Below are 17,568 nucleotides of genomic sequence, written 5' to 3'. Positions count from 1 at the left end.
ACCAATTATTACCTACTGGGATGAATGTTCTTAATGAAAACTGTGTTTGTTGGGAGAATGCAGTGTCGCTAAATGCGATGGTCTTAAAACAAATAAAAATGTACATTCGGATTCAAAGCATGCTGTAGTATGGGGGCCTGTGTTTTAAACATAATGTACCTTCAGGTTGTTCACAACTGGTACTTTTAAAGCAGACATTGAAAAAAATCACTAAAACGCAAAATCTGTACTGTAAGTGCACAATATATTGTTCAAAATAAACGTGACATTTCACTGTTACGGTGTTAAGAATTGGGGGGGGGGTATACAATTGGGTGCGTGGTTATGCCTGGGAGCTCGCTCCCAATTTTGGATTACTGCGGTATGCGCGCTCCTGATATCTGCGGTATCCAGTTTAAATTTTATTTTATATGTACATGGGGTTTTCTGCTGTGTGTTCTGGCAGGTCCAGTGGTCTCTGCAGTTCCCGGTCATCTCGTCTCCATATATTCACTGCGGAGGAAGATGCTGGGAGGGGATGAGGCTGCTGTGAGATGTACTTCTTCCTACTGCCGCCTCCAAACAAACACGGGGGTAGGGGCAAATCACACACAAACATCAGGGGTCACAGGGGTCTAACACACGCTCACACACACGATCAGCAGCTCAGGGTCCGGAGGAAGAAGACACTGCTTCAGAAGGTGAGTAAATTTCCAATTGCTTTATTAGTCATGGGGTGGGGGGGAGTGACGAAGGGGTCCCAGGGCATTTCCCGTCAATTTTTTAACAAATAAAATAAAAAATTGCTTTGGAGGTGCGAGAAAAAAGATGCAAAGATTTCTTAACTTCAACTGAATAGGAACCCCCCCCCGGCTGCACCGTGGAGGTTTTATAAAATATGCATACAATTGACTATGCCCCTAAAAGTATTACAGGTTGAGTATCCCATATCCAAAATGCTTGGGACCAGAAGTATTTTGGATATCGGATTTTTCTGTATTTTGTAATAATTGCATACCATAATGAGATATCATCGCGATGGGACCCAAGTCTAAGCACAGAATGCATTTATGTTTCATATACACCTTATACACACAGCCTGAAGGTCATTTTAGCCAATATTTCTAACAACTTTGTGCATTAAACAAAGTGTGTGTACATTCACACAATTCATTTATGTTTCATATACACCTTATACACACAGCCTGAAGGTCATTTAATACAATCATTTTAATGTCTATGTGTATTAAACAAAGTTTGTGTACATTGAGCCATCAGAAAACAAAGGTTTCACTATCTCACTCTCACTCAAAAACTTCCGTATTTCGGAATATTCCATATTTTGGAATATTTGGATATGGGATATTCAACCTGTACCTCCCCATTCGTTTACATACAGCCAAAGCCCCGCACACCTTAGTCTTCTAAGTACATCTGATACAGGTCAGAAAGCCTACACTGCAGTCATGGGGCCTGATTCAAAGCAAATGCTAGAACCCGCCAAAGTGTGCAGACAATCTGTGCGACTGTAGAAACCTATCCTATACTCAGCTGTCATCATTAGTACCTAGACTTGCACCAGCCCCATGCAACAGATCTGTCAGAAACAGACGTTCTAGTTCCGCTACCATCATGCATGGAAGGTGACTTTCCCATCCACGACACGCTCATGAATGGGGCTGATCCTTGCACAGTCAATGCCCAGTCACCACCCATAAATGCCCAGACAGATCCGTTTGTAGGAGTGATCACTGTTAGTGTATGTCGGCGCAGGCACAGGTTACAGACTTCTTCCTTACTTGGCGCATTATGCTGAAATCCGCAAGCTCTGTCTGCTGTCCCTCTTGTGTCTGACTCAGAACTGAGACCATCAGCTCTGCCACATATTCACACTGCACAGAAACGCACTATATGGCGGCCATTACTTGATAGTGATGGCTGCGAGTTGCCGGTGGTTAGGACTATTAGTCCGGTAACTCATGGCCACAAAGACAACAGAGGTGCACAGGAAAATCTGCGATAACTCTTTGTGCACAATGCAGAGAATGGCCACCTATGACTGTGAGCCACTGTCAGCCTGTAGTTACAGAAGCACAGCCTTCCTGACAGGGTAACCTGCTGCGGGGGGGAAACAGGGTGGACATATTCCGATACGTATAACAGCTGTCATTGCTTTACGCATTATACGCAGTTTGTAGAAATTCAGTTTTGGATGGTATTCCATTAAGCGATACATTATAAGAGAATATGTTAAGGGTCAAGTGGTCCCCCAATGTGTGCCTCAGTGTGGAGATACCCTCATCATTGCAGCCAAGGCAGGCTGCTTCTCACATAGGCAGCGAGTTGTTGGGACTGGTGGAGAGCATTGCTGGACCATGGTAGACACTGTGGGACATACAGGATCAGGTGGATACCAAAATCTGGTAACAATCATACTGTCATACTGTGATCAAGTGTGTTAGTTGTTGTGGTTCTATCACTGGTGATCTCTGAGGAGGCTAAATTCACTGACTGACAGCGTGATGACTGGAGGCATAATCTCATTGTATTCAGGGCCTGATTCAGACGCACACGCAATGCCGATGTTCACATAGTGACGCGTTTATTTGCAACTGCGTGTGCGCAAATAATTCAGAAAACTCCTATCGTTCATACATTATACAAAGGGTACACACAAAAGCGCTGCTGCGATCGGGATACACAATATCAGAAATGAGGCGGCAAAGTGGTGAGCATTCCTAGGAGGTGAGCATATGCAGGGCTTGACAAAGTTTTCTAAAATCTAGGAGCCAGGATGAAAGTATAGGAGCCAGACTACTGTTGTCGTCCGTCCACCACACAAAAAAATAAAAACAGGAAATCCCGCACCCCCCCTCACAGCCACATTACTGAGCAGCTAACCCCCCCCCCCCCATCCCAGGCAAACCAATCCTACGGCCAGCCTCTTATCGGATAGCCTTATGCAGTCAGAGTTTGGAGACAGCAGACAGCACAGGCCGGGACAGAGAGGCAAAGCATTCAGCGCAGGCAGGGACGGACATTCAGCACATGCACTCCTGTGCATGAAATGGGCGCCGCAGTACAGACATGCACTCCAGCGAATCTCCGCTGGGGCTGAAGAGGATCTGCTTCCTCCCTCCATAATCTGGTAGCCAGGCAGCAAAATCTAGGAGCCATGGCTACTTGGCTCCTGGGATTTGTCGAGCCCCTTTATATGGGAACACAAAAAAAAAAAGCAGTCTCATAAGCATCACCAACATTGCTATAGGGTGCAGAGACGATGAAAGTGGGCATCTTAGACATCTACACCAGGATAAAGCTGCAACTAGCATTTGTATATTGTCCTAGCCGCGACTCAGAATTCAGGCCCTTAGAGTCCTGCAGTATATATACTGAAATATCCTTGTCTCTGGTGCAGAAATAAGCCGCGTGTTGTGCATCAACGGCGTGGTTTTGCTCATAGGCTTCGTCAGGCAATTAGCATCGCTTGCACAGTAACTCAGGCAGCTCACCCCACACTTTTCAGCTGGACCCTCCAAGAGAGAAGGCAGCTGTAAGACACAGCATCAGCACCATATGCAACCTACATCTTCATTTCATTCTAGAAAAAAAAAAAAAAACTGGTTGCATTTAAAGAGAGAAATATTTGTGTATTTAAAAAAAAAAAATTAGTTCCTTATAACGGTACCTATAGTGTGGCAAATCCCCACTTTCTGCACTGGCATTCAACCATCTGATTGTTTCATAATGAAAAGTGCTTCTTTGTAGAAATGAGTTAGTATTAACCAGTAGATTTCTTTCCAAGGAGAAAGATACAGTATAGGGTGTAAACCTCACCTGTCCTTTAAACACTTTGCCATCAGTCAGTGCGGCGGAGACATCAGGAGCCGGTTCCGTGTGCGAGCAGCTGGCTGTGGCCTGTGTCATTTTTTCATCATGTGGTTTCCTGTCACTCACAGAGCCCTGGTCTCTTTGTTCAGTCTCTGACTGGTTCTTGACATCCAGGTACCTGCCGCACAATTATAGTTATTTTAAGAATCATCTTTACTTGTGGTTCTATTGAAGTCTCAGACACACAGTACTTTTATGCCCAAAGGGGAAATACCTGACATAAATGGATGTAGGAACATAACTATTATGTGATAATAGGAAATCTTGGGAGCAAGTTCTAGGAAAGAGAGATGAAGGTTTCAGGAAGTCATTTATAAATATTTACCAACGTGGAAACATCCCTGGGCACAGCTGGTAGAATAAAAGCTTTGACAGACAACATCATAGCTGCATTATTTACAGTACAGGGCTATGAACAGCTTCACATCCTGCTGCTAGTTTAAGTATCATACACAGAAATAGCTGCTCAATCACCATCACTTCAAAGAAAGTAATAACGTATTCCGCTATCATATGTATGTGTCCCACAGACATTGATGTATACAATGTAAGATTGCTCACAGATCACTAGGAATTTGTTTTACTCCTTCTGGGATATCAACTCCGTCACATATCTGTAAATCATTAGCAAAAAGACACGTTCCCTTGTAGGCTACATGTAATATGTCTACTGCATGAACAAAACAGTATCCAGCTCTTATCCCGGGTGTGCTCCACTGGTTACCAGGCCACCTCTGTGCTTACACCATTGGCTACAACACTCTGTCCCCAGGCGTTTATCTATTACATCATTGCCCTGTGTTCTTCCTAATATATGTCAACTTACATTTACTCTACTTATGATATAGCAAGCTTCACTGTTATTACATACATTCACTGTACAGTGTAGCAAACACTATAGCGTGCAAGGAAACCCTACGCATGATTGCCAAGTGCAGTCAAAATGGTCAGAATGACTGTACCTCACGGCCATCACTCAGAATTTAATTGCCCCAGGAATGTCAGCACTCCTGGATGATTTAGCAACTGACAGTTTCCAGTCCACATTCTGGTATACTAAAATCGTCATACTTATCACCTCACCTCTCATTGACAATGTTATAGGTAGATGGCATGTTTCATTCAAAGTGTTCCATATGTGATAAATCATTTGACCGAAAACCTGACTCTAAGCTGGCTCATATGGTACGCAATCACTAAAAAATTTTATACCCACACCGGACCTAAACTTGCTCCTGAGGTCACATTAAATCCCTATAACACTGGCTTCAAAACACAGACAAATGGGTTTAAAAACTTCAGCATCAGCATTGGGATGAAAAACTTCATGTTTCTCCTGTATTTTTTTCGGGCAATCCAGTTTGTCCGCCACCCAAAATACCTTTTCTACCGAAAACACACAGTTTAGTGAAACCTGTGGGTTTTCGGGAGAAACAGCTCCATTTTCGGCCAAAACTGCTGTTTTCTGGGATTTATTTCTCCTGTCTGAGGCAGGATAAACATATAGGGAGGACCTTGGTAATTGTCACACCCGGGATTATACAGTTATCCCCGATAAGCCAGTTTATCTCACATTATGTTTCTCCTGCCTCAGGCAAGATAAACAAATTCCAGAAAACAGCAGTTTTGGCCGAAAATTGAGCTATTTCTCCCGAAAACCCACAGGTTTCACTAAACTGTGTGTTTTCGGTAGAAAAGGTATTTTGGGTGGCGGACAAACTGGATTGCCCGAAAAAAATACAGGAGAAACATGAAGTTTTTCATCCCAATGCTTATTCTCCTTTATCCTTACAGTTAATCAAAACCTGAGCATTTCTATGATGAAACAAAGTCAACATAGATCTATTGTTTCCTAGCGGGAGAAAAGCACTAAACAAATGAAATCATTTTAATATACTACAATAATACGATGATAATACTTTCCTATAAACAGATAAATACCCCAATACTTCAAGTTTTCTTAATCGTGCTCTAAAACGGTACCTATTATTTTATTCCTGACATAATCTTTTGTAAATATTATAATTTCTATATTATAGTTGGCAAAGAACAGATTGTCATATTGTCCATTGTTTCTTATTAACCTTTCTTTACATTAGGTTATATATTGTACATTGGGTAAAATGTGTCTGAAGTCATAGTAACAGCATTAGATATTAGAATAAGTAGTCCAAACTACTATTTTATTAATAGATTACAGATAAGTAATATATTACACACATATTCTAACTTGTTCTTGAACTCTTATGTTAACTATTCCTTAATAATGCCATATATTCTGTCTATCTTCACTGTGCAGCGCCACAAACTTAATACAGCATATGTCTTCCAGTTTTTGAAACAAATCATCAGAAAAAACAAAAACAAAGGTTATATATATTGGTTTCATAGTATCAAAATACTCATGCTGTTGCTACTTGTACCTACCGATCTGGGATGAAGAGGCTGTACCCTGTTGTATTTACAGTCTTCTTTTCCTTTAAACACAGGCTTAACCAGCAGGACTTTACCAGCTGCACGCCAGCGGGCAGAGTCTGCAGCTTCAGCAGCCGGAAGGCACGGTCGCAGTCCATACCATCATCTACTATAATGTGTGTCACCTCCGGGCAAAACTGAGGAGAAACCTGGCCGCCATTTTGAATAATCTGTTTTTGAAATATTCCGGATCTGGCCTGGCCAATTCCTGCCTGCAGGATGTGTGCATGTACTCCCGCGAAAAAACATTCTGGATAGATAAACAGAGAAAAAATATATATAGTGGTAGTGTAAACCTTTACACAGTGCTGTACACTTTAAAGGAAAGTTATCCTTCTAAAATGCAGATGATGGGGGTGATTCCGAGTTGTTCGCTCGCTAGCTGCTTTTAGCAGCATTGCACACGCTAAGCCGCCGCCTACTGGGAGTGTATCTTAGCTTAGCAGAATTGCGAACGAAAGATTAGCAGAATTGCGAATAGAAATTTCTTAGCAGTTTCTGAGTAGCTCGAGACTTACTCCTACACTGCGATCAGTTCAGTCAGTTTCGTTCCTGGTTTGACGTCACAAACACACCCAGCGTTCGCCCAGACATCACCCCCGTTTCTTCAGACACTCTCGCCTTTTTCCCAGAAACGCCAGCGTTTTTCCGCACACTCCCATAAAACGTCCAGTTTCCGCCCAGAAACACCCACTTCCTGTCAATCACACTCCGATCACCAGAACGATGAAAAAGCTTTGTTATGCCGTGAGTAAAATACCTAACTTTTGTGTAAAATAACTAAGCGCATGCGCTCTGCGAACCTTGCGCATGCGCAGTAAGCGACTAATCACAGTATAGTGAAAATCGGCAACGAGCGAACAACTCGGAATGACCCCTGATGTCATTACAATGCTGAAAAGCAACAACAGAAAAAAACTGCAAAACCTAACTACCACTGCTGGAGTAATAGAGGGCAATATACTGACATCTATATATAATCTATTTAAAATACATAGTAACATTATTTAAACACTTTACAGCATAGCACATATAGACTTTGTTATACATGAGTAGAGGTAATATATATTTTGGCACAGTGTTTAGCACTGCACAATCTGTGTGGCTTTTGTATGTTTTCTACTGGGTTTATGCGTTTCCTCCCATGGTCCAAAAAATGTACTGCTAGGTAGACTCAAATTAGCCCTAGTGTATGTGCCTGAGGTAAGAACTTTAATCTTAGCTCTTGAGCTCCAATTGGGCAGGAAAAGGAGTGAAGTAGCTTATGCATACTGTGAAACGCATTGCGCATATGAATATGCTAGATACCCTGTAATTTTATTATTATATGCTTTATTTTTATCTTCATTTTATTTTTTTCTCAGTTTTGCAAAATGTTGCCATCTTATTATTATTATTATTATAACATTTTATTTATAGGGCGCCACAAGTGTTTCATAGCCCCGTACATACGGCAGACATTAGAACAATACAGGGTTGGGAAAGTGGCCTCAAAACTAGGTTATGTGGAAGGGTACACTCTGATGAACAGGTGGGATTTCAGTGGCCATTTGAAGCTTTGCAAGGTCAGGGAGAGTCTTTTGGAGCAAGTGAGCTTGTTCCAGTGAAGAGGGGCAGCACGGGTAAAATCTTGGATTCGCGCATGGGATGCAGTGACCAGGGTAGAGGAGAGGTGATGGTCATTGGTCGTCAGAAGGGAGTAAGTAGGGAAATGAGGTTGGAGATTGGGGAACAGTGGATCCACAGTGTCAAAGGCAGCTAAGAGGTCCAGGAGGATGAGCAGAGAAAAGTGACCCCTGGATTTGTCCAAAAACAGACTTTGACAAGGGCAGTTTCAGTAGAGTGTAGGGGGCAAAAGCCAGATTGAAGAGGATAAAGGATGGAGTTGTCAGAGAGGTAGCAGGTAACTTAAAAATGTTGTATACTGTTTATCTAATATTTAAACATTATTTATATAGCTCATGACATTGAGTAAGAAGAGTAACCTTGGATTGATCAAAAAAGGTTGGATAATAGTCTCCTGAATGATAGGTTGAAAATCATTATGGTGTATGGTCAGTGCCAGAGATTTTATACCTTCTCCAGCAATTACTACTACCTGAGGATTTCACACAGAAATCAACTAAGGCTATTTGCCAAAGAGAACTACAGGTCACAAAGTACAGTGTACGATAAGACACAGAAGCCCATTTATTAACCCATTCTAAAAATAGAGGCATCTGTGCATATAGTAGGGTTAAGGCTGGTTCCAGTGAACTAAGGTCTGCTGGCTGCAATACGCCCACAAAACGGTTGCAATAGTCTGCATTTTTATAGCCACCCACCCTTTACCTCCCACAAATGGTCAATGTGTCAATCACTCTGTGTCCTTATCCACACCACAGGCAATATGTAATATCCTGCAAGGTGCAGGCTGTTCAAGAATTTCTGCTAGTCTGCCGTACATTTTTTTAAAGCGGCTATCATTTACAAGGCAAAACCAGGTCAGTTTTGCCTTGTAAATGATTGCCACTTTAAAAATACGAGCAGACTCGCCCAAAATCAAGAACAGCCTGCACCTCACAGGATATTACATATTGCCCCAACAAATGCCTTTGTACGACCATCGCGACACATGCAAAAATATGAGAATTGTGTCCAGCTCTGAATCAGGCCCCTAACTACCTAAGGCAGTCACTGAAATAGCACCTATTACAATCCCTTATGTGTACCAATACAAAACGTGTGTATTACTGTTTCTGTTATTACTACTGGATCTAACATCATAGAAAAAAACTAGGAAGTAATCTGAACTATTGTAGCCAGCTACCCGAGGCATTTGAAACAAGTAAATAATTGTGGTCAAAAGTTGCAATCTAACAAAAGAACTGTACATTTATGTATCAGACACATAGGAAGCTCTGCAGAGTTTAGCATCATTGTAAAATGCTGAACATGCAAAGAATACACAGGTACTGCAGCATGCGAGGACACCAGAAATGGGGCCACAGTTGTATCTGCTGTGGTATGGAACAACTGCACAAGTACCACTTCTTACTACATCTTACCTTGAACAGCAATATCTGCTTTGATCTTTTTTGGGTCCTGCGTGGAACTGCTGTTCTCTCTCAGCCTTTTTACTTTAGGGAAAGCTTTCACAATACCTCTCGGCTCCATGCACACACTATTGGAAAAGAGTTTAAAAAACAAAAAAAAACGGTATAAATGATACCTTTTATTATATCATGATACATTTATAATTTAGTTCGAACAATCACAACAGACCAGTAAAAGTATAGAAACATTACAATGAATTAATCCAAATGCCTGTGTTATCTTTGACTCCAAACTACAGATGCATTTCCTGCACAACACAACCAAATTACTATATAAAGTACAAACTTAGTGATGTAACCAATAACAGTGCATAGGATGCCTCCTATGTGTGCTATTGGCCTAGTTCTTACGTTCTGCAATTCCACAGCGGATGATTTGTACTAATGTATGTGTAAAGGATTATTTTATAGTGTGTACACCCAATCTGTCGTTTTCACCAGTTGTTCATCGCATCTTCACATTGGATGTACAATCTAATGGCAACTGGACCCAATAACACTAAAACAGCTAACAGAGCAGGATGGCCTTCTGATCCATGAACCATTAACTAATAAATTCCATCTTCAGATTAATATTAATAGTTCCTCTCACAAACGTATTTCTGTGCATGGGTGATTATAACCCGCAGTCAGCCTCATGCTGCATTTCCTTCCACCAGTCACAGAACAGCATCAATTGTAGGTAATCTTGAACTAATAGTAATCTGCTCTCACATAATGCTGGTCCATGGCAGCAGGTGATCGAGTGCTGATCAAAGTCACCTGTGTAGCCGTAGTGGAAATCTGTTGCAGATGATATATTAGGAAAGTGCAGTTATTTAGTGGTTTGCTTGATAAGAGGTTGTATCCACAGCAAGCGTCTAACATTAGCTTTGATCAGTTCAGTGCAAGTTATGCTAATGTGATTGGTTGCAATTAACTATTGACACCATGCTATTTAATAGGCAATGTAGGGCCCCATACACTACAACGATATGTCTGAGGCTGAAGTCAGAGGCGATTTCCCTTGAACTCTCCCGGGAGTGGTTCCATACGATTTGGTACATTTTGCATGCGATATATCTTATGCGATCCCAGCCATGCCTCTGGGAACCGACATATCACGAGTGCAGCACTAACGATCTAGGGGAGCCGATCCGACCCTCACGGGAATGCGCATCAGATCGGAAACACATCCAAAATGTTCGATTTCACCCGATATATCGGCCCGAATGCCCGAAATTTGATGAAATCGGGCATTATCGTTCTAGTATATAGGGCCCTTAAGATTTATACATAGTCAGGTCGATGTGGAGCTCAATAAACGTTGTGCAATGTATCTTGTGTGAACCCACATTGCGAATGCTCAGAGACTGAGCGCATGCAAATGTGTCTATGCAGAGACTTATGTCATTTGGGCGCATCAACGTTTGTGACCAAAGAAGCTGGACTGGGATGGGAAGAGCCATTCTCAAGAAGGAAAGGTCCAGAGAGAATGTGGTCATGTAAATACAGGCCATGCAGTACATAAGTAATGCGGCAGGAGCACGTACAGCGTGATAATGACTAGTAATAAATCAGGCACGTATGCTGGGTACGCAGAAGTGGCAAATGCGTACAGCTCTGCATGTTACTGAAAATATGCTTCTGTGCACATATCTTTTGAAGGAAAATCAGCCCCAAGGTGGCATAATAGAAAAATGCATTAAAAAAATTTCTTATGTGCCTGAACATTACCCATGCCATAGATGCAACAACATAACAGGTGACTACTGAAGACTGCGGGCCTAATTCAGACCTGATCGCAGCAGCAAATGTGTTAGCTAATGGGCAAAACCATGTGCACTGCAGGTGGGGGAGATATAACATGTGCAGAGAGAGTTGGATTTAGGTGGGTTATATTGTTTCTGTGCAAGGTAAATACTGGCTGCTTTATTTTTACACTGCAATTTAGATTTCAGTTTGAACACACCCCACCCAAATCTAATGGGCCCTACACATATGGCGATGTGCTGCCGAGGTGCCCGATACGGCCGACGGGCGACCCATCGGCGGGGGGGGATGTGACGGGGGGAAGTGAAGTTTCTTCACTTCCCCCGTCACACGGCTCCATAGCAAATCATGCTAATATGGACGAGATTGTCCATATTGGCCTGCATGTATAAGCCACCCGGCACCAACGATGAGCGCGGGGCCGCGCATTGTTCATCGTTGGTGCCTACACACTGAACGATATGAACAATTTCTCATTCATTAATGAACGAGAACGTTCATATCGTTCAGTGAAATCGCCTAATGTGTAGGGCCTATAACTCTCTCTGCACATAGTAACCAGTACTTGTCACAAAGAAAGCCAATTGTTTTCTGTATTACATAATACGCAAGACAAATAAACAGACAATATCATCTTTTCTCAATAAAGTGAAATGCTAAGTGTAAATATAGGGGAAAATTATATCTTTATAGTTTGATTTTAAAACTCTCAGATCTTTATACCAACGTATTTATTTACAAATCAAGTTTTTTCCAAGATGACAGATGAGTGTTTATATTGTGACTGTTATTCAGGTGTGAAAGCAGAAGACTTAGATAAAGTCTGAAAAAATGCAAAACATATACAGCTAAAGCTTCAAATCAAAATGTTATTCATTTAACTTATGTGAAACAGTTACGTCTAAATAGATCACGGTTAACATATATATGGCTAATGAACGTAGGGATCACGCCATATCAACCTGGACAATAGTATTTATCACTATAATTAGCCTTTATTTGTATGGTGTAAAAAGGGGTCCACAGCGAAGAAACAAAAACAGCAAGAACAAAACAAGATAAAAGTGACTTGAGTTGGGTACACACTATGTAGAATCAGAACTACATATTGGAGGTCATTCCGAGTTGTTCGCTGGCTAGCAGTTTTTAGCAGCCGTGCAAACGCTATGCCTCCACCCACTGGGAGTGTATTTTAGCTTAGCAGAAGTGCGAACGACTGTATCGCAGAGCGGCTACAAAGTTTTTTTGTGCAGTTTCAGAGTAGCTCAAAACCTACTCAGCGCTTGCGATCACTTCAGACTGTTCAGTTCCTGTTTTGACGTCACAAACCCGCCCAGCCACGCCTGCGTTTTCCCTAGCACACATGCGTTTTTACGAACACTCCCTTAAAACGGTCAGTTGCCACCCAGAAACGCCCCCTTCATGTCAATCACTCTGCAGCAACCAGTGCGACTGAAATGCTTCGTTAGACCCTGTGCAAAACTACATTGTTCGATGTGCCCATACGACGCGCATGCGCATTTCACCGCATATGCAGAACTGCCATTTTTTAGCCTGATCGCTGCGCTGCGTACAAATGCAGCTAGCGATCAACTCGGAATGACCCCCATTGTGCAGATCAGGCAGTGCATATGCCAAATTGCACGTTCCAGCGGGTTGCATGTAATATCTTCTGGCTGGCCGTGCTACATTGCCAATCAGATGATACCGTATGCGATCCAGTGCAGCTTAAGGGAGGAACGGAACAAAGGATCATTCATTAACTCGTTCTGGTGTGTACCTCCAATGCGATATGTTGGCACATCGGCCGACATATCAGCTAGGTACCCATTGTTGTAATGTTTAGCCGGCCTTACAGTACAGAACATTGCAGGACATGGACATGGTTTATAAACATTTCTGCTGCAGCCGTCATAATACTCCATTAAGCAGCAGGGTGGTAGAATCCAAGAGGTAGGTGCCGTTGTGGGCAGAGGGGGGATGAAATTAAGGTAAAAGTGAGGGCAGAGGGCCCTGCACATAAGAACTTACAGGCTAATAAATATGTAGTAAAAATAAGAATTTACTTACCGATAATTCTATTTCTCGGAGTCCGTAGTGGATGCTGGGGTTCCTGAAAGGACCATGGGGAATAGCGGCTCCGCAGGAGACAGGGCACAAAAAGTAAAGCTTTAGGATCAGGTGGTGTGCACTGGCTCCTCCCCCTATGACCCTCCTCCAAGCCTCAGTTAGGATACTGTGCCCGGACGAGCGTACACAATAAGGAAGGATTTTGAATCCCGGGTAAGACTCATACCAGCCACACCAATCACACTGTACAACCTGTGATCTGAACCCAGTTAACAGTATGATAACAGCGGAGCCTCTGAAAAGATGGCTCACAACAATAATAACCCGATTTTTGTAACTATGTACAAGTAATGCAGATAATCCGCACTTGGGATGGGCGCCCAGCATCCACTACGGACTCCGAGAAATAGAATTATCGGTAAGTAAATTCTTATTTTCTCTATCGTCCTAGTGGATGCTGGGGTTCCTGAAAGGACCATGGGGATTATACCAAAGCTCCCAAATGGGCGGGAGAGTGCGGATGACTCTGCAGCACCGAATGAGAGAACTCCAGGTCCTCCTTAGCCAGGGTATCAAATTTGTAGGATTTTACAAACGTGTTTGCCCCTGACTAAATAGCCGCTCGGCAAAGTTGTAAAGCCGAGACCACTCGGGCAGCCGCCCAAGATGAGCCCACCTTCCTTGTGGAATGGTCATTTACATATTTTGGCTGTGGCAGGCCTGCCACAGAATGTACAAGCTGAATTGTATTACACATCCAACTAGCAATAGTCTGCTTAGAAGCAAGAGCACCCAGTTTGTTGGGTGCATACAGGATAACAGCAAGTCAGTTTTCCTGACTCCAGCCGTCCTGGAACCTATACTTTCAGGGCCCTGACAACATCCAGCAACTTGGAGTCCTCCAAGTCCCTAGTAGGCGCAAGGCACCACAATAAGCTGGTTCAGGTGAAACACTGACACCACCTTAGGGAGAGAACTGGGGACGAGTCCGCAGCTCTGCCCTGTCCGAATGGACAAACAGATATGGGCTTTTTTGAGGAAAAAACCCACCAATTTGACACTCGCCTGGCCCAGGCCAGGGCCAAGAGCATGGTCACTTTTCATGTGAGATGCTTCAAATCCACAGATTTGACTGGTTTTAAACCAATGTGATTTGAGGAATCCCAGAACTACGTTAAGATCCCACAGTGCCACTGGAGGCACAAAAGGGGGTTGTATATGCAATACTCCCTTGACAAACTTCTGGACTTCAGGAACTGAAGCCAATTCTTTCTGGAAGAAAATCGACAGGGCCGAAATTTGAACCTTAATGGGCCCCAATTTGAGGCCCATAGACACTCCTGTTTGCAGGAAATGCAGGAATCGACCGAGTTGAAATTTCTTCGTGGGGCCTTCCTGGCCTCACACCACGCAACATATTTTCGCCACATGTGGTGATAATGTTGTGCGGTCACCTCCTTCCTGGCTTTGACCAGGGTAGGAATGACCTCTTCCGGAATGCCTTTTTCCCTTAGGATCCGGCGTTCCACCGCCATGCCGTCAAACGCAGCTGCGGTAAGTCTTGGAACAGACATGGTACTTGCTGAAGCAAGTCCCTTCTTAGCGGCAGAGGCCATAAGTCCTCTGTGAGCATCTCTTGAAGTTCCGGGTACCAAGTCCTTCTTGGCCAATCCGGAGCCATGAGTATAGTTCTTACTCCTCTACGTCTTATAATTCTCAGTACCTTAGGTATGAGAAGCAGAGGAGGGAACACATACACCGACTGGTACACCCACGGTGTTACCAGAACGTCCACAGCTATTGCCTGAGGGTCTCTTGACCTGGCGCAATACCTGTCCCGTTTTTTGTTCAGACGGGACGCCATCATGTCCACCTTTGGTATTTCCCAACGGTTCACAATCATGTGGAAAAACTTCCCGATGAAGTTTCCACTCTCCCGGGTGGAGGTCGTGCCTGCTGAGGAAGTCTGCTTCCCAGTTTCCACTCCCGGAATGAAACACTGCTGACAGTGCTATCACATGATTTTCCGCCCAGCGAAAAGTCCTTGCAGTTTTTGCCATTGCCCTCCTGCTTCTTGTGCCGCCCTGTCTGTTTACGTGGGCGACTGCCGTGATGTTTTTCCCACTGGATCAATACCGGCTGACCTTGAAGCAGAGGTCTTGCTAAGCTTAGAGCATTATAAATTTACCCTTAGCTCCAGTATATTTATGTGGAGAAAAGTCTCCAGACTTGATCACACTCCCTGGAAATTTTTTCCTTGTGTGACTGCTCCCCAGCCTCTCGGGCTGGCCTCCGTGGTCACCAGCATCCAATCCTGAATGCCGAATCTGCGGCCCTCTAGAAGATGAGCACTCTGTAACCACCACAGGAGAGACACCCTTGTCCTTGGATATAGGGTTATCCGCTGATGCATCTGAAGATGCGATCCGGACCATTTGTCCAGCAGATCCCACTGAAAAGTTCTTGCGTGAAATCTGCCGAATGGAATTGCTTCGTAGGAAGCCACCATTTTTACCAGGACCCTTGTGCAATGATGCACTGACACTTTTCCTGGTTTTAGGAGGTTCTTGACTAGCTCGGATAACTCCCTGGCTTTCTCTTCCGGGAGAAACACCTTTTTCTGGACTGTGTCCAGAATCATCCCTAGGCACAGCAGACGTGTCGTCAGGATCAGCTGCGATTTTGGAATATTTAGAATCCATCCATGCTGTTGTAGCAGTATCCGAGATAGTGCTACTCCGACCTCCAACTGTTCCCTGGACTTTGCCCTTATCAGGAGATCTTCCAAGTAAGGGGTAATTAAGACGCCTTTTCTTCGAAGAAGAATCATCATTTCGGCCATTACCTTGGTAAAGACCCGGGGTGCCGTGGACAATCCAAACGGCAGCGTCTGAAACTGACAGTGACAGTTCTATACCACGAACCTGAGGTACCCTTAGTGAGAAGGGCAAATTTGGGACATGGAGGTAAGCATCCCTGATGTCCCAGGACACTATATAGTCCCCTTCTTCCTGGTTCGTTATCACTGCTCTGAGTGACTCCATCTTGATTTGAACCTTTGTAAGTGTTCAAATTTTTTTTTAATTTTTTTTTTTTTAGATTTAGAATAGGTCTCACCTAGCCTTCTGGCTTCAGTACCACAATATAGTGTGGAATAATACCCCTTTCCTTGTTGTAGGAGGGGTAATTTGATTATCACCTGCTGGGAATACAGCTTGTGAATTTTTTTCCATACTGCCTCCTTGTCGGAGGGATACCTTGGTAAAGCAGACTTCAGGAGCCTGCGAGGGGGAAACGTTTCGACATTCCAATCTGTACCCCTGGGATACTACTTGTAGGATCCAGGGGTCCTGTACGGTCCCAGCGTCATGCTGAGAGCTTGGCAGAAGCGGTGGAAGGCTTCTGTTCCTGGGAATGGGCTGCCTGCTGCAGTCTTCTTCCCTTTCCTCTATCCCTGGGCAAATATGACTCTTATAGGGACGAAAGGACTGAGGCTGAAAAGACGGTGTCTTTTTCTGCAGAGATGTGACTTAGGGTAAAAACGGTGGATTTTCCAGCAGTTGCCGTGGCCACCAGGTCCGATGGACCGACCCCAAATAACTCCTCTTCCTTTATACGGCAATACACCTTTGTGCCGTTTGGAATCTGTATCACCTGACCACTGTCGTGTCCATAAACATCTTCTGGCAGATATGGACATCGCACTTACTCTTGATGCCAGAGTGCAAATATCCCTCTGTGCATCTCGCATATATAGAAATGCATCCTTTAAATGCTCTATAGTCAATAAAATACTGTCCCTGTCAAGGGTATCAATATTTTTAGTCAGGGAATCCGACCAAGCCACCCCAGCTCTGCACATCCAGGCTGAGGCGATCGCTGGTCGCAGTATAACACCAGTATGTGTGTATATACTTTTATATGATATTTTCCAGCCTCCTGTCAGTTGGCTCCTTGAGGACGGCCCTATCTATAGACGGTACCGCCACTTGTTTTGATAAGCGTGTGAGCGCCTTATCCACCCTAAGGGGTGTTTCCCAACGCGCCCTAACTTCTGGCGGGAAAGGGTATACCGCCAATAATTTTCTATCGGGGGAAAACCCACGCATCATCACACACTTCATTTAATTTATCTGATTCAGGAAAAACTACAGGTAGTTTTTTCACATCCCACATAATACCCTCTTTTGTGGTACTTGTAGTATCAGAAATATGTAACACCTCCTTCATTGCCCTTAACGTGTGGCCCTAATAAGGAATACGTTTGTTTATTCACCGTCGACACTGGATTCAGTGTCCGTGTCTG

General features: G+C 43.7%; 1 protein-coding gene across 1 annotated transcript in view; it reads right to left on the bottom strand.

The window, feature by feature from the left end:
- The window catches only part of POLL (DNA polymerase lambda), a 36,654-nt gene that overhangs the window by 16,655 nt on the left and 2,431 nt on the right, over positions 1-17,568 (bottom strand). The window contains exons 2-4 of the mRNA XM_063961885.1: positions 9,393-9,508; positions 6,298-6,595; positions 3,817-3,988 (exon numbers count right to left, since the gene is read on the bottom strand). Of these exons, the coding sequence (XP_063817955.1) occupies positions 3,817-3,988; positions 6,298-6,595; positions 9,393-9,501 (579 nt within the window). The 5' untranslated portion in view covers positions 9,502-9,508. The remainder of the gene's footprint in view (positions 1-3,816; positions 3,989-6,297; positions 6,596-9,392; positions 9,509-17,568) is intronic.

Source organism: Pseudophryne corroboree, chromosome 3 (assembly GCF_028390025.1).
Source record: "Pseudophryne corroboree isolate aPseCor3 chromosome 3, aPseCor3.hap2, whole genome shotgun sequence".
Lineage (NCBI taxonomy): Eukaryota > Metazoa > Chordata > Amphibia > Anura > Myobatrachidae > Pseudophryne > Pseudophryne corroboree.
The sequence above is the reverse complement of the archived record's forward strand: the minus strand, read 5'-3'. Positions and strand labels throughout refer to the sequence as shown.